The sequence below is a fragment of the Castor canadensis genome, chromosome 11 (genome assembly GCF_047511655.1).
Source record: "Castor canadensis chromosome 11, mCasCan1.hap1v2, whole genome shotgun sequence".
In the NCBI taxonomy this organism is placed as follows: domain Eukaryota; kingdom Metazoa; phylum Chordata; class Mammalia; order Rodentia; family Castoridae; genus Castor; species Castor canadensis.
This window is the reverse complement of record NC_133396.1, coordinates 104,522,149-104,544,233: the sequence shown is the minus strand read 5'-3', so window position 1 is coordinate 104,544,233 and position 22,085 is coordinate 104,522,149. Positions and strand designations below refer to the sequence as shown.

Below are 22,085 nucleotides of genomic sequence, written 5' to 3'. Positions count from 1 at the left end.
TGGCCAATGACAATTGTTCAGTGGTCCAGAATTTTTTTGGGACAATAATGAGAAATTGAATCCAGAGCCTTGAGCATGCTAGGCAAGTGCTCTACCACTGAGCTACATCCCCAGCCCCTAAAGTTCTACTTTCAAGGTTTTACTTTGATTAGACATGGTCTGTAAATTAAGTTGTACATGCTGGCAGATTGCTCTGATGCAGTATTATTTCACTAAGGCAACGGCCAGTCTACCTTCAGCAGTGACCTCACCTGCAATTCTTTTTCTTCCTGCCTCAGCATATTCTTGAGGATCTGAGTAGCGTGCTTTTGAACTTCAGGATCCTAGGAATGGAAAACATACAGTAGTAAGACTTAGGGACTAGCACAGTAGCTTAACTCTCTTGGACCTCCTGAATACTGGGCAAGGAAAGGTATGAGAGTAGAGCCTGAATTATAAGAACATTTTGTATAACACTCACCACCTTGCTGGAATGCAGTAAACATAAAATCTCATTTTGATTTTACTCCTGAACTTCCTCGAAACTTTGGGTGTAATCATAAATCGCTCTCTAACTTCCCTACAGACATACTGACTTGCTTTTCTTTTCAATCAGAAAATCACATTCCCTATACCTATCTGCATTCTGTCCTCTTTTAGGCTTTCCTCCTCTAAGGGTTCTTTTTCTACTTGTTTTTCTCCTTTTCTGACTCCCTGCCTTTACAGATTGGGCTCCATATTTCCTTCAGACAGCCTTTTTTCCATAGGAAGCCATTCCCCTAACTTTGACTTTTCACCAAACCCTAATGGCAACAGTCTCTAATGGTTGCCTTCTGTCCATGTCAGGAGGGAGCACCCCTCAATGTGGAAAAGCACTCTCAGAGAACCTCTGGAGAGTTTTTCACACATTTAGGGAACACACTGAATGCTGCTGTCTTCATAAAACCTCATAGGCATTTACAGGAGAGGAGGGCACTAAAAGCATGGAACACCCTTCCCTGCAGCCTTCATTTTTGTTCAACTCTTCAGTGGTGTTCATTTACTTGGCTTTTTTCTGCTTACTACAACCCCATTCAATTTAATCTCCACTGAGGAGCACTGGAATAAGGAAGGGTTAGCCAGGAAGACCATTACCTGCAGAGGTTTGGGTCCTGTGATGCGTTGTGGAGGTGGTAGGGGTGGAGGTGGTGGTGGCGGAGGAATCATGGGGGTTACTCGAGGTGCTCCTGCTGGGGATGGGTCCTGCTGGAGCCCAGAAACACCAATGGACGAAGGTGACGAGCCGAGGAGGGTCAGTGCAACATAGGCACCAGCTGGAGGAAACAGAGACTTGCTTGAGTAGCACTGTTCTAGAGAGCAGCTATTCAAACTACAAAGGAGTGTATTCTTCTCCCTTCTTCTTTCATTAAATTCACAGTACTGTTCCTCCCTTCCTTCCTTCATTATTTATTGAGAGTCTTGCTTGCTATGTAGCCCAAGCTGGCTTCAAACTCAAGATCCTCCTGCCTCAACCTCTGAGTGCTGGAATTACAGGTGCACACCACCATGCCCAACTTCCTTTTTTATCTCACTAAATTAAGTAGCCAGTGGAAAGCCTGGTTCATGGCAGGCACTCAAATTCTAGCCCTTACTGCCCCCCTTTTCCAGTCTTCTGACATCCTTTAATTCTTTCCTCAATATTTGTTGCTTCTATCTGGTTATCAGTGCAGACTCAATTTTGGGGTCTTCCTGCCTTTAAATGGAGTATTTTTTTCTCCTCTCCTCCCAAAATAGGAAAACTATCTATGACAGGAGAGGGGATAAAATAGTATTTAAGAGAGATGGGGTCTCAGTAGGATATGGTCTAAATAGGAGTGGCAAAAATGAAGATGTCTGATGAGAGACTAATAGTGCCTCCACTTGAAATGATACTAGAGATTTGTGGCTGTCTAAGTGGATCACTCCATGTAGAGACTAAAGGTGGAACTTCAGCTGCCTCAACATCTACAAAGGGGACTTCCAGGGTCAGCAGGCCTTCTCTTTTCCTCCCTCTCAGTCTTTGTCACCCCTTTCCAACTCACATTTGATAAGTTTCACCACCTCCAGGTGTGAGCTATTGGTCACCATGGTGCCATTGACCTGTTGGAGGGACAAATAATATTGAGTAATGGTGATGGAAACCTAGGGGCTTTTCTCTAAGTTTAAATGTTACTTCTTTAGGAAGCCAATTCCAATGCTCTTTAGCTTTTTCTGGCCTTTTTTTTTTTTTTACTCAAATTCACATTATGAGTTTGTTCCTATTCACATTTGCCGTGTGTTTTGTCTCCCCAGCTAGCCTGTTAAGTTTTCAGGGATAAGACCTATGTCTTCATTTGTTCCGTCATTAATTTCTTTTTGGTACATGATTTCTCAACTATTTGCCTCACACACGTGTATGTCACTTGGCCCAGTGTGCATCCTCCTTATTAGAGGACTAGCAGTCCGTATCTAGGGTTCCTTAATGCTTCTAGGGCTCCATTTTGCAAAGAGACTTGAATGGACAGGGTGAATTATAATAGTTCAGAACAGGCAAGAACTTCAGGTCAGCACTGTATAAGGAAAGATTATCAAGCTGAGAATCTGAAGGCTTGGGTGCTTCACTAGTTACAGTCCTTCCCTCTTTATCTTATTTTTTATTGTCTGTGAATGGGAATAATAAAACCTACTCTAGAAGCTTGGCTGCTTCAGAGTCAATGAACTCTGAATATGGGATTTTTAGAATGTGGGACCCAACTTTCTGCCTATTTTCTGCTTTACTAATACAATGCTCCCTGTCTTGGTACAACCTGACTCCATAGCTGGCTGAGTTGGTATCAAAACAGAAATCTACAGGACAGGCCAGGGCCAGAAGTGTCCCTGCCTCCCTCCTGGAAGATGGGTGTTAGGGTTACTCACTTTGATGATCCGGTCTCCCTCTTTCACACCAGCTTTCATGGCTGCACCTCCTGTAAGAAGACCTGGTCAACAGAGCCCCATAACTTCCCCCAAAGGCCACTGAATCTATACCAACGTTCCTGTCAGATCACCCTATCTCATTTCTCTGTGTGAAGCACCTCAGCGCTGGATGGACATCCCATTCGGCTCCAGTGACACAAAGATTTTTAAGGCAGAGTGGACTACATAAAGTCACACCTGCCGCTCTTTGCTCCACCTAACTCAGAGGCCAGACTTCTAAAAACCAGAAGTGGCAGACACCAGGGCCAGGCTCCAGGAAGTATATGTTTCAAGTTTAGATAAGAAATATTTCTTATTTTTACTTTTTTGTTTTTGTGGTACTAAAGTTTGAACTCAGGGCCTCATGCTTGCTAGGCAGGTGCTCTACCACTTGAGCCACTCCGCCAGCCTGAGTTATTTCTTATTACCCAGTGGAAAAGATGAGTTTATTATATTAAATATAATTAGTAAAGTAATAATAATTGAGAGGAATATGAAGAAAAGGATTAAAATAAGAGGTTTCAAATTGGTGGTTCTTAAGATTCAGAGTTCATAAAGATATTCTGAGGGTTCCTATTATTAAAGATACTAGTAACTGCTGGGCGCTGGTGGCTCATGCCTGCAATCCTAGCTACTCAGGAGGCAGAGATCAGAGGACTGCGGTTCGAAGTCACTTGGGCAAACAGTTCTGCAAGACCCTATTTTGAAAAAACCTTCACAAAAAATGGCTGGTGGAGTGGCTCAAGGTGTAGGCCCTCAGTTCAAACCCCAGTACTGCAAAAAAAAAAAAACAAATCAGTAACTTTTATTTTTTGTTCTTTTAAAAAAACTATTTTAAGCTATTTATACTTTCTCCCTTTGAAATGGACCACATTCAGAGCTTTTGATGATAGCTGATGAAGAGGTACTCAGAAGATGTTCTTGACCTTTTCAGGTTATCACTTAACTGGTGGCTGCAGTGGTTTCAACTATCATATAGTTTTAAATGGCTTATATTCTTAGCTTAATTTATACCCAGGAAGCACAACAAAAACTATAGCTGAAACAAGTTAATGAGAACCATAAAAGTTACATTTTGCAAAATTTCCCCAAGATGATCACTAAATCTCGTAAGTTGCATTTATTTGTTCAAAACAAAACTCCCACAAAGCATATCTAGATGTTTCTAGCCTATAAAAAAAAATAAAGTAATGACAACATTCCATTTTGGCTTTTCAGTATGGGACTCAGATTCCCAACATCTAAAATGTGCTATTTATGGAAGACTACTACTAAATAGCTTGAAACTCTCTCTTATTCAGTCATGTAGAATGAAAGTTGGAGAAGAAGGAGCTATCTTCCCTAAATCCATGAAACACACAGTGGCTTCTAATAACTTAGTGACTTAAAAAAAAAATTTAAAACTCTTTCAAGAAATTTGAGCAGAAATTCTCAGACTTCTGTAAGCATGAGAAGCACCAGGAAAATTTGTTTTAAAAAGTACATTCTTGGTCCCCTTGCCAGGAAGCGATTCAGTACTTCTGGGGCTGCACCCAGAAATAAGGATTTCAATCATCCTGCAGTCTAGGTGATTCTGATGTAGGGAGAATATACTTCAAGAAATAGTGAACTAAAGAAATCTAGTATGTAGAAAAAAAGAGTAGCAACTACTCTGTTACTCTTGTGATTTCAATACCAGTCAAATGAAGTCTCTTTTTTCCTTCTTCCCAAAACACAACACAATGCACACACATACTGCAAAACTCACACTGCAAAACCCACATTTTACTCCAAATTATCTTTTTGCCCTTTCCTTTTTGGGTCTAACTCTGCTCAATCTAAAAGGAGGAGGGGAAAGAGATGAACCCACACTTCACTGAAGGAGATACCAGACTTTCTATATCTAATAGACCACAGAAGCAAAATACAAGGTATTTGGCAGTTCCACTAGCTCTGTATTATCCTAGTTCAGGAACCCTGAAAAATAAGGGAAACAAAGAATAAAACTATCTTTTCAGAGCTTTTCCCTAGGATATGAAAAACCTCTCACTGATAAAAGTTCCCAAACATAAGAAGCCATAATTATTTTCATTATATGAGCCACATATCTCCTTTTGGTTATACATTTTAAAAAGTGAAAACACTTTTCCTGTAAACATATTCTAAGTTTTTCTCCAAAATTACTGCAAGTATATTTCCTTTCCGGACTTTTATCCTTAGGGTGAGATGCCAGCCTGTGCCCTACCCTTTCCTATGCTCTACAAATCAAGCCTATGATGCTCCATGTCTCTGGCCCAATCTCATTTGCTACACTGTAGTTCGCCCCTTTAGGAAGATTTGCTTTATACTCTCCTGCATCCTTCCCTCCACATTGTCTTCTTCAGCCTGGTCAGTAACAATGATTCTACCACTTGACATATGACAGAGCTATGACTTTTCATAGCTCTGCTGTACTTAACTGGTCACATAATGGATTTGTCCATGATTTCCCTCTCACTCTTCACGCCCTTCTCACCAAATTCCTATTTTGCTGATCTATTTTCCATTTCCATCTTTCAGACTATTCCTGAAATCTTGTTTTTCCTAAAAGGGCTGGCTTCCTAAAGTGATAAAAAGGGAAATGACTATGCCTTGAACCACAAACTACCCAATCAAACTTACAAATGTTTCATCTGACATAATGCCCAGCAAGAATCATTTACCTTTTGGTAATTTATTACTTAAAATCAACTGATTGCAAATGTGTTCTAAGGCCATTTGAACCCATATGCCTGTCTCAAATACCTCTGTAAAAAGTGATCATCTGTGCACTTGGTCAGATAATGGAAAGTAAGTAGGAAGACAGGGGGCTTTTGATTCCTCCATGGCATCTTCTGACCCAATACAAGGGGCTTTCTCTGATGACCATCAGGCATTTACCTGATGACCTGAGGGCTGTTCTGTTGGTTTCACACTTCCCAACTGAAGAAGCAGACATGAAGTGGGAGCCTTAGAAATTCTGCAAATGGCTCAGCATTTCAGAGACTTCCTCAGACCTCCATGGAGAGCCAATCCTAGAATTCACTCATGCTCCCTAGGTTCCTCAAAGCAAATGTTCTCCCAGTCATGCAGCACTGTCACATACATCGCGCCTTCTAAGAACTGGGCACTGCAGACAGGAGGATGAAGCACTCACCAGGACGTACAGACTGCACCAGAACAATGCGATCCCCACTGACTGTGAAGCCAAAGCCATGCTGGTCCTTCTGGATGATGACACAGCGTTGAACAAGACCTGGTGGGAGTGAGAGATAGAAGTGGTTTGGGGTAGGCAATCTCACTGGAATTTAGTGTAGACAAGCCAAGGTCAACCCAGAAAAGTCCAAATGTGTTCTTCCCCAAGAAGTTTTCCCAAACTAATTAAATTCCCCAGACTTACCCCCATTCCAACACATTACTGCAATGACATGGCACCCTCGGTGACCGGTAAAAACCTACAATCTACCTTGTATTACATACAAGAAATGACCTTTCTCTGAGGTGCTGAAATGCTTGTCCCTTTTGGTTTGTCTGGGTGAGACTAGCCAAAGAAGGGGTATGGCTAAGTCCACCTACCCTGTGAAGACTAATATTACAGATAAGCAGCCCCAATGGACTGATAAGTCAGTTTACAGCCAATGAATACAGCAGATGGGACACCAATGCTTGTTAACTGGCTTTTTTTGGGGGATAACTCATGCAGGGTGACTCAGGGTTGGTCCCTTGCCAAATTCAAAGAAGGATAAATGTTAGCAGAAAACTTATTCACTGAATAATCATACATTGAACTTAAAAAAAAATAGAAATTGAAGCTATGACTACCAACTGTTTCTACCCCTATGAATGTGTGTCAGACATTGTGCATGATTGACTACATTTTGTTATGACTTAAGCATGGGCTATACAGTTAAAACAGATCTGGTTCCAAGTCTTTACTGTGCCCCAACAAATGTGTGCAGATAGGCAAGTTTCCTAACTCCTCTGTACCTCAACTTCCTCAAATAAGGATAATAAAACCCACTTTCTAGGTTAATATAAAGAAGTGATTGATATAAAACTCACAATACAATGTCTGGCACACATTATGTGCTCAACATAAAGTTAAGGTGCTTTACATTTGGGTATATGGACCTGTATGTATGAGTGTACACCTCTGTGTCTGCTGATGCCCAAGAAGGTAGTTACCTGTTGTCTCTGAGGTGTCAGATGGCTGGCGGTGGTGGGAAGGGGATTTGTGCTCAGGTGCAGAATCTCCTAGAGAAGACAGGCTACTTAACCTGGAGAAAGAGTAAGGAAAGTATGTCAGTGAGCTGGGCAGGGAGGGACTAGTAGAAGGAAGCTCTGTCAAAAGGGGCCCTGAGGTTTGGACAATGAGAGACTGACCTGCCCACCTTGTAACCTGCTTAACCTGGTAGATCAGTCATATCTACATTGCTGGCAACATCACCTAACTGGAATCCTGGCCTGGCAGGGCAAGCATGATCTCTTTAATACCCAGCAGGGAGTAAAGGGAAATGGTCCTTCATGGAGTCGGGTGACAAGATACAATTGCAAGGAGGAGATGTGTACATATACATGCGCTTGTTAGGTCTTACCAGGCTGCAACAGAGCTGATGGAACAGATTGGTGCAGCAGAGGAAATGAATGCAAAACAAGATAGGGGGGAAAAAAGAAACAAACCCAAATAACTAGTGTTGGGTGATGATTTGCAAAAGATGGGGAAACTGGAGGGAAGGATATGGCGGGTCAGACACATAGAGGCCTGCCTGAGCACCGCAGAGCACACAATGGCTGTAGCTGAGACACCCCCTCCCCCATTTTAGCTTAATCTCTTTGTCTCTCAAGTGCTACCTCTCCAAAATGGGAGTCTCCAAGATGGCAACTGGGAATTTGGTATTAACCTACTGGGTAACTAAGCTACTTATACATTAAAAAAAAAAAAAAAAAATTAAAGAAAGAAGGAACACATCAATAGCCTGAGCCTCTGAAAATTCTTTTCATCTTCTGGGTTCCATGGGAAAACAGGAATCTGGTCTGTTTGGTGGTAGCATACTCCAACCCCATAATCAGCCCCATTCCTATAGCCAGCCTGAGGCATCTTGCTTAGAAACTATTAGAGACTCTAAAACCTCAATGCACCACAGATCATCAACCAAAAAATTCATCGTGTGATCTCTTGTTCAATTAGGATCCCTACAAGAACAACAATAAAATCCTCAAATCACTGCAGTGGCCCTCCTTTTTAGGAAGTATACAAGTTGCCTGTTCCTGAATTATAGTTGCTGCCTCTCAGAAAAGGCTCCTAGCTATCACAAAAGTAGAAGGTTATACAGAGAACCACTGTGTATAATGGTAAAACATTGGAAATAATATAAATATTCACAATGGGTGATTGGTTACATTATTTTTTATTTTTTAATTTAATTTGCTTTTTTGGTTAAATTATTTTATATCAATATAGTGACATAAAACTTGGCCACACAGAACACTGATTATTCCATAAAGGATAATCTCTATGGTATGTTATTGAGGGAAAAAAAGCAAGATACAGAATTATGTGGACATACTAAACAGTAGCTATAACAGTAGACAAAAGGAAGAAAGTATTTGTTTAGATATGTCTGTATATTTGCTTATGTATGTAAAAATACCTAACATGTCAAGAGTAGTGTCTTACACCTCTAATCCTAGCTACTCAGGAGGTAGAGATTGGAAGGACAGTGGTTCAAGGCCAGCCCACACAAAAAGCAGTGAGATCCCATCTCAACCAATAGCAGGGCATGGTGGTACTTGTCTGTCATCCCAGCTAAGAGGGAAGTATAAATAGGATGACTGCAGTCTCGGCTGGCCCAGAGGAAAAAAGCAAAAGGTCTAGGGGCATGCCTCAAGTGGTAGAGCACCTGCCTAGCAAGTGTGAGGTCTTGAGTTCAACCCCCAGTATCATCAAAAGAAAAAACTTAAAAAAACCTATCTTTGGAAGGGTACAAAAGAAACATATAACACTGGTTGCCTCTGAGGAGAGAAAATGGATGGCTGGGACATGAGGATCCCTAAAAGGGATGAGACTTCATTATATTCTCTATTGTACTCTTTAAATTCTGAACCACATGAAGATACTATCTATTCAAAAAGCAAATAAATAACTTTAAAATACAAAGGAGGGGATTTTCTTCCCCTCTCACAATGGCAACCTTCTTACTTGGACAGGTGAGACTGCTTTTTACTGGCTGATCTTTGGATCAGAGAAAGAAAGGACATCAAGGAAGAGTGTGGGACCCAGGAGGTGATGCAGGAAAGGAGGGAGAGAAAGAAAAACAAAACATGACATGAACCAGACAAGATACTGGAGATGGCTGGTTTAAAAGAAAAACCACAACAGTGTTAACAAAGACCTAGGGGTGAAAACTGGGGTTCCTTCCATGGCTTCTAATACTTTGCTTTCCTATAAACACTCAATGGGAACTACTTGTTTGTATAGTTGCCCAGACAAGGCTGGAAGATCTGGGAAGACAGAGATGGTCTTGTTGCTCCTGTCCCCACTGACTGACATAGCAGGTGCTCGGTCCTATTCTTGGTCTCTGCTCTCTACTGGCCTCCTTTCTCTTGCAAGGCTTTCTAGTTTCTGACTTTGTCTACATTGGCCCTTCTTCCTATTCTTTTCCCTGTTACTGTACCTACAAGCCAAAAAAGAAGGTAAATTTTCAGAAGCTACAACTTCAGATTTTCCTCAAATTACCCTATTCCATCATTTCTTACCCATTTCCACCTCCTCACTCAGGGTAGATTCAGGTTTGTTCATCATGTAATTGAAGTTTTATTATGTTCTAGAATCTAGACCTGTGCTATCTCATACAATAAGCCACAAATGAAATGTAGCTATTTAAATTTTAAAATAAATTAAAATTTCAGTTCTCAGTTGTACTAGCTACATTTTAGGTATATAAGAGCTACATATGGCTAGTGGCTACTTGAATGGATAGAGCACAATAGAACATTTCTATGATGGCAGAGAATTTTCTTGGACAGTGCTGTTCCAGACTGTCAGGCGACAGGAATATAAGCCAGTAGATGAGGAAAATCTGTAGAACTCTAGTATAAACCCTCAGTGATCAGCAGCAGAAAGGGACTGTTAGGAAATACCTTTAAAGGTCTTTTGTTCTAACTGCTCATCCGCTGTCTTCAGTCATACCCACATTGACTTGTGGGCTACCCACATTGGGCTTGAATTCTTCCACACTACTTCTAGAGAAAGCCCATTTTACCCTGGGACACACTGGGCCTCTTTGCCTTGTTTTTCTTGACCTTGGCAGGAAGCTGACTTCCTATATCCCTAATAAAGCCCAGGAGATTCATTTGAACTGGTAACACTTTTTGTTTGTTTTTTGATGTTGGAGGATTAAATCCAGGGCCTTATGCATGCGCTCTATAGCTGAGCTCAACCTAGTTTCATGTGCATTTGAGTTGGGGCATAAGCAGGTCCACATAATCAAAGGCTCATGAAGTAAAGTTCCACATATTTAGCTGCAGAAGATGTCAGAGGCATGCACAAAGATCACTTGCCCAAGGTCAGCCGCTGAACGTTCCTCTTTAAAAAAAAAAAAAAAAAATCACAGGCTAGGGCAGGTATGATGAGGAGGAAACAAAAGACTACAACAGATTTCTTCTCTCTCTCTGACAGCTCAAAGAAGGAAAAACTAGCAGTGAATTAGAGGAGGAAAAAATGACTATATAAGGCAGGCATGGTGGATGGAAAGAATGGCTAGACTACTAGGTCAGCTGGGGTTTGAGTCCGACAAAGTACAGATCTGGAAGGCTAAAATCTGAGAAACAAGGAAGGAGAGAAAGGAGAGAGGAAGGTAGTTTAGCATAATACTGAGGTTGTCAGAGGAAAAAAGGGATTTTAATGGTGGCCTCTCCTTCTATCCATCAAAATCTGGCAGCAGAGGAGTGGCTAAAGTGGTGGAATGCCTGGCTGGCAAGTGAGAGGCACTTGAGTTAAAATTCCAGTACAAGGAAAACAACAAACACACACAAACAAAACCAAAAATCCCCAAAAACAAAACAAAACTCACAACAACAAAATTTGGCAGCAGAGCTCAAGTTCCACTTAGCCTAAATGCAGGGGTATGAAGGAGGCCCTGGAGAGTAGAGAATTTCCCTCCAAATTTGCTCTTTCTAAACGGCAACACTAAGACAGATTTTCTGACTCAACTTTTCGGTTATCCCCTCCATCCATCTAGGCAATTAAAGAGATTTTCAGGTTCTTTTTTACATTATCACTGACACCTATCACTTTAATATGTCCACTGCCTCAAGCCTAGATTGGTGAGTGGGGAGGGAGAATGACAAAACACCTCGTTTTCACTCTCCAGTTCATCCAGCATTCTACAACAGCATTCTCCACCTCATCAAGAACCCAATTTCTCTCTTTACTACCTATCCAATCCAATGTGCAATCACTTGGTATTGAAGACTTTTCTGCATCTGGATCCACATACTTTTTCAGATTCATGTCTTATTACTTATCTATGTCTACCTGCTTCCAATGGATCTTTAGGGATGCTGTGTTCATGCCTGTCTCTAACTTTCGATGACTTCCATCCTTTTTCTTTTTCAAATTGCATTGACTCCACAAAGCCATCCCTGGCTCTCATTTAATTTGGAAAACTTTCAAACCACATTAAATTTGAAGGAGTAACAGGATGAGTATGCTTTTCAGCTAGATTCAACAATTAACATTTGCTTTCTACTGGTATAGATTTTATCCATATTTTGAAAGTTGCAGACAGACGGCATGATACTATGACTACTTTAGTATATATCCTATAAGAGCCTTGAAATTCTCCTATAAAATCACAGTGCCATCAGGATACCCAATAAATTTAACTTTGATACAATATTACTTAATATACAATATGTATTCAACTTTTCCCAACTGTCTCATTAATGTTCTTTACAGCTGTTTTCAAACAACCTCAATTCAGAATCCAACCAAGGATCTCAAGATATATTTACGTCATATCTCCTTAGATTCATTTAATCTGAAACTCTCCTTACTCCATTTTCTTGTGTCTCAAAGCAATGACCTTTGGAGGAATCTAGGTCATCTTGTTGAATGAATGGCCTGAAATAAGGATTTGTCTGATGTCTTCTCATGATCAGAATCAGACCGAACATTTTTTGTTTGTTTGTTTGAGATAAGGTATTGATATGTAGCCCAGGCTGGTCTTGAATTTGAGATCCTCCTGCCTCAATCCCCCTGGGACTATAGGTATGAGCCACTTACACCCAACCAGGATAAACATTTTTAAAGACTATTATATAAATGATGTTGTATACCTTGCCCTACACATTGGTGATGTGAGGTTTTATTACTTTGGTGCTGCTGAGATTTCTTAGTGGTGAAAGTCTATTTTCTCATTTGAATTAATAAGAAATCCATGGGGTATTTTGAGACGGTATGATGATCTTGTTCTCCAACAATCATTCACCTAACAGTTTTACTATTCATTGATGATCTGTGTTTGAATCACTTACTGCACTCGTAGCTGCAAAATGGCAGTTTGTTAATTCTATCATTTCTGCTACAGCTATTAGTAGGTAATGACATTCTTTTTGTAGAATAGTGCTACATTAACTCACAGATCTTGTTTTCTTCCCCCAAAGTAATGCATTATGATGTCTCTTCCCAGTCCCCCCACCCCCCTTTCTTTGTGGTACTTGGGGATCCAGTCCAGGATCTTGTGCATGCTACCCTGTCATTCTACTAGCCTGACCCTTCTTTTTAAATGTTAAAAATATCCCAAAATTTGGCCAGTGGGAGCTTCTACAGACCAGCTGCTGTGTCCTTTCAACATGTTTCCATCAGTCTCTGCTCATGTCCTTACTCTGTGGCACAAAAAGATAATGCAGGTTCACCTTGTTCTTTCCCTAAGCCAGACTTGGTTGGAATCAAACATTTTTCTAAGGAACCTAGCTTCCTTTTAGTAAGAAATGTACTCAGAAACTAGATCTGGCTACTAGGTGCTTATTGCTATTGACTTGTCTCTCTTTCCAGGCCCTGTCAATGAAATTTCTAGGCCTTAGTTCACTCAAATTTGAACTCCAATTTGAATCCAACACATAGGATGCTTCCTCACTTTCCCCATTCCATAGTTTATTCCCTTTTTTTTATAGGGAGAACCCTACTCCCAAATAATGCAATGAATAAATACAACTCATCTGCTGTATTCCATAATTCAAACAAGATGGTTTCTGGAATTACTATACCAACATCACTAACAACAATAAACCAATTAAGTTCCAGGTTTCCTTCAGTTCTTTTTGCCCTCACACTATATCTTACCATCAGTTAGTATTGTGTACAAAAGTTACTTTGGATTCTTTCTTACATTGTCAATTTGAAACAAATTTGAGGTTCTTTGTATATTTTCACTTTAGGGTTTGCTTTTTCAGGCTTGCTTATTTACTTAATTTTATTTTTTGTATATGTTCAATGTTTACAGTGGTTAATAACTCAAAATGAAAAATTTTAAGTATATTCAGAAATGTCCCAATCCCTTCACTCCATTCCTCCCAAAGTAACCATTTTCATTTGCTTTTGGTTTCCTTTCTGTTTCTTCTAATAAAATAAGCAAGTACACATAAATATTCTTATTTTCTTTTATTATTCACATAATATTTTTTACTTTGCTTTTTTCCACTTACACTATCTGTGAAGTAACTCACTGAGGTCTTCCATCTTCTTTCTCCTTTTCTTTTTAGTTCAGCCCAGGTTCTGATAAACAGAGTCATCATTCTACACTGCTCCCCATCAGCTGGTGTGCTAGAGAGCAAAGGTTACAGTGTGGACTTCCCTGAATGCTCTGGTGCAGCACTAGGCATAGAGCAGGTATGATGTAAATACTGTTGAAAAACTATCCTCATCCTTGCCTAGAAGATGGTGATAAAGAGAGGAACTGCTTGAGCCCATCTATTGTTTTTACTGGCCTGTGATATATTTGGGTGTGTTATATATGCATTAAAAAAAAAACTCAGTTGCTAAGAAATTTCACACCTAAAAATAAAGATTTCTGTTTTTTCTTGAAAAGGCACCACTGCCATAGTTTACACTCCTTTCTGCTTGACTCACATCCCTAAAGGTATAGGAATGTGAATTCAGGTGGTCAAACAGGACTGGCTTCTGGAGTTTCAAGAAGTAACAATAAGCAAACAACATTATGTCCTTTCCAGCTATCAAAGGGAAGTTTCTGGTTTCTTCACCCTTCCCCCCTCCCAACTCAACTGTGTGAGGGCAAGGCCAACAATACCCATGTTCTGCAGGAACAATAAGAATGTTCTTACTACCTACCAGGCATTGTGCTAAGCATATGACTAATATCTCATTTAATCCTCCAAAAGCCTCATGAAATAGGTAGTGTGACCATAAGGAAGATTTCTACTTGAAGGCAGTTCTTGGGAAGTTAGGATACAAGCAGAACCTATTTAACCCTCCAACCTGGAAGATAAGCGAAATCAACCAGTAAGAAGACAGGTCAGATTTCATCACTATTGTAGATGAGGCTGAGTTAACATGCATATAAAGCTGGTCTGACTTTAAGTTATACTCTTAAACAGAAAGTCATATGACCTGTCGCTACATGTAGATCAACCTGGTCTCCATTTTCTCTTTTGTATATACATAAATATATACCCATAACATGAACATCATATATAATATATACATGTGTTCACACACACATATAATACACACATGACACATAAGAATATATAATATTACATATAGCTGGGTGCTGGTGGCTCATGCTTGTAATCCTAGCTACTCAGGAGGCAGAGATCAGGAGGATCATGGTTTGAAGCCAGCCCGGGCAAAAAGTTCCGTAAGACCCTATCTCAAAAAAACCCTTCACAGAAAAGGGGCTGGTGGAATGGCTCAAGGTGTAGGCCCTGAGTTCAAGCCCCAGTACCACAAAAAAAAAAAAAAATTACATATATATGTCTACAATGTATGTATATAAAGTACGTAATACACATACATACTTGATAGTCTGATAAAGATAAAAAGGCACACTATACACAGATTGAGCTAGGTCTTTTTTTCTTTTGGTGATACTGAGGTTTGAATTCAGGTCTTCTTGATTCCTAGGCGGTCACTCTATCACCAGAACCACTCCACCAGCCTTTTTTGTGTTGGGTATTTTCAAGATAGGGTCTCATGAACTGTTTGCCCAGGATGGCTTTGAACCCCATCCTCTTGATCTCTGCCTCCCAAGTAGATAGGATTACAGGTGTGAGCTATCGGCGCCCAGCTTGAGATAGGTCTTCCTAAGTCTGAGGCAAAGGAATATTTCTGAGTCCCTCAGAATCCAGGAAAGAGTCACCCTGCCAGGACTTTTGTTCCAGATAAAGTCCATACTCTGAACTCTGACCTACCTTAGTGATTATTTGCCCTATCTCCCAGGGTGGAGCTTTAAGCAGGCTCCTGGAGCCCTAACTCCCCCTATGGTTTGAAGGTGGCAAATACTGCCTCCTCTGCCTAAACATTCCTGCAGTAGAAGCTGTGGTAGACAAACTCCTGCTGATCTACAAGGGTCAGTACTCTCATCCTCAAAACTAGGGCTAGATAAATGGAGTGGAAAAGTCTCTGGCAAAGTAGCCAGGAAAGGCTCACACCTCAGTTGGCTCACTTACTAGCTGTAAGCAAACTATGAATCACTTGAGGCCTCACCTCCAGGGGTTCAACAGGCCTGTGATGTAGAATCTATTTTTATTCACAAGTGATTTCTTATTCAGAGTACCAAAGCTTTGAGAAACTCTCAAAACAATTCTCTAAATTTTTGAAGGTATCATCGGCTTTCTCACTAGTGAAATGAATACATATTAATACCATCTGTTCTCTGCCTTCCCTTTTAGACCTTAATAACTAAGAACAAGCACTGTGACTTATTCATCCTTGTAGCACCAGTCAAGTTCCAGCAGAGTGCCTACGATAGGCAGGATACCCACTCTAAGCACGTTTGCTAAAGGAATATAAATGTTCTTTCCTTACTTTCTTTTCTTTCTCTTTCTTTTATTTTCTCTCTTTCTCTCCTCTCTTTCCCTCTCCTCTCCTCTCCTCTCTCTCTTTCTCAGAGCTTATGTGAGGACCAAAGAGGTAATAATTGTTAAGTTCTTTGAAAGTGTAAAAAATATTATGCACATGCCTATATTCTACACCCTCACCCCACTAAGGCCTTTTCCAGGTCCATATTGCATGATCTGTGATCCACAAATGTCAGTGGTGAGAGGAGCAGGATTAGAATGAGTGAGTAAAAAAATAAATGGGAAGGTGAGCAAGACCTCTGGAGTGTTTGAATTCCAAGCAGGGCAGGGCCAGGAAAGCTCTCCTTTCAATTTCCATGAAGGTCTTAGAGAATAAAGATTTGGCTGTCAGAGTAGACAACTTGGCAGACAGGTGTGTGTGAGAAGGGAGGCATAGCCAGTATGTTGAGGGTTGGTTAGCTTGGCTCACACTGAAAGCTTAGCACAGAGGCCATGTGGTATGCCTTTAAAAGCACAGCTTTCAGAGTCAAAACACTGGCTCAAATTCAGGCCTCATCCTTTCCTGGCAATATAGTCTTAGGCAAGTCATCTATCTGGCCTTTTAAAGCCTGTTTCCCAACAAAAAAGTGTAGGTAACACCAGCTTTCTCAAAGGGTGATGATAAAGACCAATACCTTAATGCTAGAATATTCAAACTGCAACCAATCCTTAGCCCCAGCCCAGCCCTGCTCCTAATAAGAAACTTCCTCCTCAGCAAACAAGAGCTGTGCAGAGATGTGTGAGAGAAATCTGAGAGTTCTAACCTCTCCCCACAAATCTAATCAAGTGCCAAGTCCTACTAACAGGACCTCCTAACATTTCAGGAACCAACCTACTTCTCCACAGCTCAGCCTCCACGTTGATGTAAGGCACCACTGACTTTCACCTAGAAGAACTGGCCTCCCCATATGCACTCCAACTTTGACTCCTGCAACAATCACACCTATTCTACACAGTAATCTTTAAAAGAGGTAAGTCAGAAGATACACACCTTCATCAGTTTCCCTATCCTTGAATGAAGCTCCAAAATCCTGAACATGGCTCGCAGGTCCTTAGAAAGGTCCTTGCCTATAGTCACTCTCTCCTCATAAACTGTAAATCAATACCAGGGGCCTTCTCTCCCACCAATGTCAGGCAACCCCCATCATTCCTCTGGGTTCAGCTTTGGTGTCTTCCTCCAGGTAGCCTCAGGGAAGCTCCACTGTATCTCCCCGATACTTCCCTCTGTAGTCCTACCCTGGTGGTAACCAAATGATTGTTTAGGTGCATTTTTTTTATTAGTGTCTGCTCTCTCAGTTTAACAGTAAGTGCCATGTCTCTCCTCTAGCGCACACCGCAGCAACAGAACACTGTAGACAGTAGATATTCAAATCAGGTAGTAAAGGCAACAGAACTTTAGACATTAAAGAATGACAAGCATGTACTTATCATAGCAGTTAAGGGAAGCAGTGATCTCCTTAATGCATATAAACTAGTATTAATTCACAACTTCAGAGTTTTAATAAAGACTAAATAAAGTAGCAGGGTGTTAGCCTTTCATCGACTTACATATTCTTCAGAAAAAACTCCATGCCTGGCTATGCCCAAGAATTCAAATTAACAGTAAGCAGCAGTGTGATACAGTGTGGATTTAGACAAAATGAGTTTATGTACTGGCTCTGCCTATGACCATCTATGTAACTTAGGGCAAAGGTTTTCTCATCTACAACCTTGATGCTAGCTACCTATCCCATAGGGCTGTTGTAAGACTTGGTGTAATACTAGTATCAAGTCAATGCCTGGTATATGGCAATACTTTAAAAATTGCTGCTATTCTGGTTATAAGACAACATAATTAGTAAGCTACAGTCAAAACAATCACAACTTGCCTTACAACACAAAACACAAAAATTTTGAGTTATCTAATATAGATGTACCCATCTTATAGGTCTTTGAAGCAAACTGACTTATGACTATCACATTTAGTTATATTCATTTGTTTTTTCAACATGTCCTCCATCAAACTACTGCCTTTGACGAACAGTGTTCTCAAGACAGTTGGGTATGGTGATGCATGACTATAATTCCAGCTATAGGAGGTATCAGTTTGAGACCAGCCCCAAGCAAAAGTGACACCCTATCTGAAAAATAACTAAAGCAAAAAGGGGGCTGAGGTAAAGTGGTAGAATGCCTGCCTATCAAGTGTAAGGTCCTGAGTTCAAACCCCAGTATACCTCCTCAAAAAAAAAAGACTAGGAGACTTATATATTGGTGCTAATTCTGCCAATCATTAGTGTGAAACTGTAGACAACATAGTCAAAGGGAGTTTCAAGAAGATTCACATCTGTCTGGAGTTGGTTGAGGTAGGCAAAGCCCAAGGGAAGGGAAATCACTAAGCCTGCCAGAGCAGAAGGGAGGAGTAAGGCAGGCTAAGCAAGAGGGCAGGGCTGTAGTCTAGACATTTGAGTTCTAGACCAACTTGCCCCTGTCTTTTTGTATACCCTTGAAAAGGGAAAAGAAAATTATATATAATAAGCATTTAATATGCTACAGGTGTTCATTTAATCCTTGCAACAACTTGGTGAGGTATCATTACTATTTTCCTATACAGATGAGAAAATGAGATTGAGAAGATAAATAAATTGCTCAAGGTCACACAACTATTAAATGGTAGAGCCAGGATGTAAAGTCAAGTGTGCCTTAAACAAAGTCCACTCTTCCCCCTCTGCACCTTGGCTTTGTTATCCCTATAATGAGGAGCTGAGTCAGATTACCGCACATCTTTTCTTGTTAAAACACTGCATGAATCTTTGCCCCTCACAAATTTTGTTCAGCATGTCAGGTCTTTGTAGCCAGAGAGCATCAGGTAAACTAAATTCATGGCCTGGAATGGAAAAAATTCTCCTTATGGAAAAAAGGCAGAACAGGGTCAAATTCATTTCAACTGGAAAAAACCTCACAGATACTATCACCAATTCAGCAACAAGATGGCTAGTATTTTTGAGTTTCCTAATTTTTAACATAGGGCAAAGAAGGTAAGAAAAACAGTCCCTAATTTCACAAAATAAATAATGAATGTGTTACAGTGTCAAAGACTTGGGAGGGTTGGATAAAAAGGGCCTCAATATGAAGTTTAAGTGGTGGAGGGTGGCTCTGGGTTCTTGCCATATTGTGCCTACAAGTCATATGACACCTCTAGGCAGATTTCATAAGGACAAAATGGGAAGACCAAGCCTTGTACTTTTGTAGGGCCCTGTGATAACTGAATTATGTGTTATCCTAAAATCACTTACAGGTATACCACATTTTACCCAACAGTAAGTAAATATGTTTGAAGGAAATCCTCCTAAAGGGTTAATACATTAAACATTAATTTTCAAAGACTGGGTTTCCTTAAAGCAAAGGGTAAGCTGGAAGCCAGTGGTTCACACATGTAATCCTAGCTACTCAGGAGGCAGAGATCAGGAGAATCGCACTTCAAAGCCAGCTCAGGCAAATGGTTTGTGAGAACCTGTCTTGAAAAAAAACCTAACACAAAAAAGGGCTGTGGAATGGCTCAAGATATAGGCCCTTGTACTGTAGTAGACCCCAGTACTGCAAAAAAAAAAAAAAAAAAAAAGTGTATAGTAACTTTATACCCTAAATAAATGGAATTGTTTATTTGAGTCAGTTTTTTATTACTGCATGAATAAACGATAGACCATAAAAGAGGTAACCTAGAATAATAATGGCCAATCCATAAAGTCATCTTTTCACTTTAAAAAGGCATGCTATTTGGCTAAGATTCACCTTCTAATTTATTAAGGTGGGTTTTAAATTATTTCCCTTTCCCTAAGTTTATATCAAAATTGATAGAAAAGTACTGAGTTAGCAGGAAAGTTAGTATATGATTTTAACTGCTGAGGTTAAGCCATAAAATGAGTAACTTCTAGAAATGATGTGAGTTGACAGTAAAATGGCTGTTCTTTCTGCAATCCCTTTCCTACCTCAGGGATTCTGTAGCCTATTCTTCAACTGAGCTATCTGATTGTAGGTGCAAACCAAATCACTGCAGTCTGAGCCACCAACTGTAACGCAGAAGGGACAAAGAGCTACCTTCCACATTCTTGGTTGATGACTTCTGGAAGTCCTGCCAGAAGTAGAAGAAAGAAGGGTGGGTAAGTGGGGGAGAAACTTCTCCAACATGTAAGAGGCTCCCTATGAATTTCTCTTCTGGCCATCTAAAAATTACCCAGAAACCCCCCTCCTTCAGGAAACCTTTCTCAATTAACTCTAACGCTGATCACTCCTGTTCTTTGCATTTTCTTTCCTCTAAAGATATGTGCTACAATTACATATCCTTGCCACTATATTACTTTAAGAGGGAACTCATGCATTCTATCTATGCATTCTAATAATAGGTCTGCTCTGGAGGAAAGGCTCTTCTACTTTGTGTTTCTGATGTTGACATGGGTCCCACAACGAATAAACTGAGCTGCCCAAAGGATAATTTACACACGTACTTGGTTAAGATGCTGATAGAGGCCAGCCAGAGAAAATCTGAGTCAACCTCTCTAGTAGCCAGATTCCTTCAGGTCTCACCGCACTTTCATCAGCAAGTGATCTGCTATGGATCTCTCTGATCCTTACTTCATTCCCTCAGGTTAACTGAACAAGGTACTGTTTGCTGAATATATACTCAGCCTAAGGCAACCCCAAGCAACAAACTTAAGACATGTGCCTGCCTGACAGGAGGTAGAACAGGCAGACCACAAACCAAAAGAATGCTCCACTGGTCCTGACTATCTAGGCACTTCAAGTCTGAAAAGTGTAGATTATACACATAAAGAGGAAACCAGCTGCTGCCTTCTCTGTTGGTGGGGAGATCCCAGGTCATTTTGTGGGAAGACAAAAGGTCTTTAGAGCAGTGGTTCCTGCTATTGCCAACAAATGTTGTGTCTTACATACACTCTTTCCTACTGAATGACATCTGTGATATTTAGGGGAACTGTGAAAGGGGTGTTAAGAAAACAAAAATAATTGGTGCTAGGACATGGGCTAATATAATCCCCTTGTAGGTTAACAGGAATGAGAAGCATTTGTTCTACAGCATGTAATTTGACTGAAGTTTATTGTCAGGAAGCAAAAAGTAGGTTAAATTGGGAGTACTGGGGATTTGAAGATTTGGAGTATAGTCTTGGTTCTAAAGAGAGAGAGCATGTGTGTGCGTGTACGTGTGTGTACCTGTGTGCTAGGGAGCAATGGGTAGAGGAAGAGATGAATGAACCAAATGGTCTCTGTAGTTCCTTTCCAGGAACCTGGACACAGAACACTGATTTTATCCAGGCACAAGTTATATTATAATGAAGTTTTAATTATGTCCACAATGGACCACCCTGAGTAAGGCAATAACAGTCTCTCAACTTGGAAAATGCCAATCTGCAAAAACATAATTTCTAGGAAACAAATCTGCACTGACCAAGAGAGAAACAATGGCAACTGAGCAATCAATTCAGATCTGAAGTCTACTGGGTAAGGCACATAGTATACAGTCATGTTTCACTTAATGCAGGAATACAATCTGAGAAATGCATCATTAGGTGAGTTTATTGTTGTTTGAACATCACAGTGTACACTTACACAAACTAAGACAGCTACAACATCAGTAGGCGACAAAATCTTTTGGAACCACCACTGTATATGTGGTCCATGAATGACTGAAACAGTTATATGGTGCATGATGGTACAAATGAAAATTTGTTGAATGATGAACCTTGAATTTCAAACTCCTTTTAAGGAGTGAACTAAACAGAACTTTCTCAAAAGAAGAAATTCAAATGGCCAGAAAACACATGAAAAAATGCTCACCATCTCTAGCAATAAAGGAAATGCAAATTAAAACCATGCTAAGATTCCACCTCACCCCTGTTAGAATAGCCATCATCAGCAACACCACCAACAACAGGTGTTGGCGAGGATGCGGGGAAAAAGGAACCCTCTTACACTGTTAGTGGGAATGTAGACTAGTACAACCACTCTGGAAAATAATTTGGAGGCTACTTAAAAAGCTAGACATCGATCTACCACTTGATCCAGCAATACCACTCTTGGGGATATAC

General features: G+C 40.4%; 1 protein-coding gene across 8 annotated transcripts in view; it reads right to left on the bottom strand.

Moving 5' to 3' along the window:
- Positions 1–22,085, bottom strand: part of Arhgef11 (Rho guanine nucleotide exchange factor 11) — a 108,020-nt gene that overhangs the window by 45,087 nt on the left and 40,848 nt on the right. For all 8 annotated transcript variants that reach the window (XM_020163439.2, XM_020163440.2, XM_020163442.2 and 5 more), the window contains exons 2-7: positions 7,114–7,205; positions 6,086–6,184; positions 2,893–2,942; positions 2,040–2,097; positions 1,114–1,292; positions 252–323 (exon numbers count right to left, since the gene is read on the bottom strand). In XM_020163439.2, the coding sequence (XP_020019028.1) occupies positions 252–323; positions 1,114–1,292; positions 2,040–2,097; positions 2,893–2,942; positions 6,086–6,184; positions 7,114–7,205 (550 nt within the window). The remainder of the gene's footprint in view (positions 1–251; positions 324–1,113; positions 1,293–2,039; positions 2,098–2,892; positions 2,943–6,085; positions 6,185–7,113; positions 7,206–22,085) is intronic.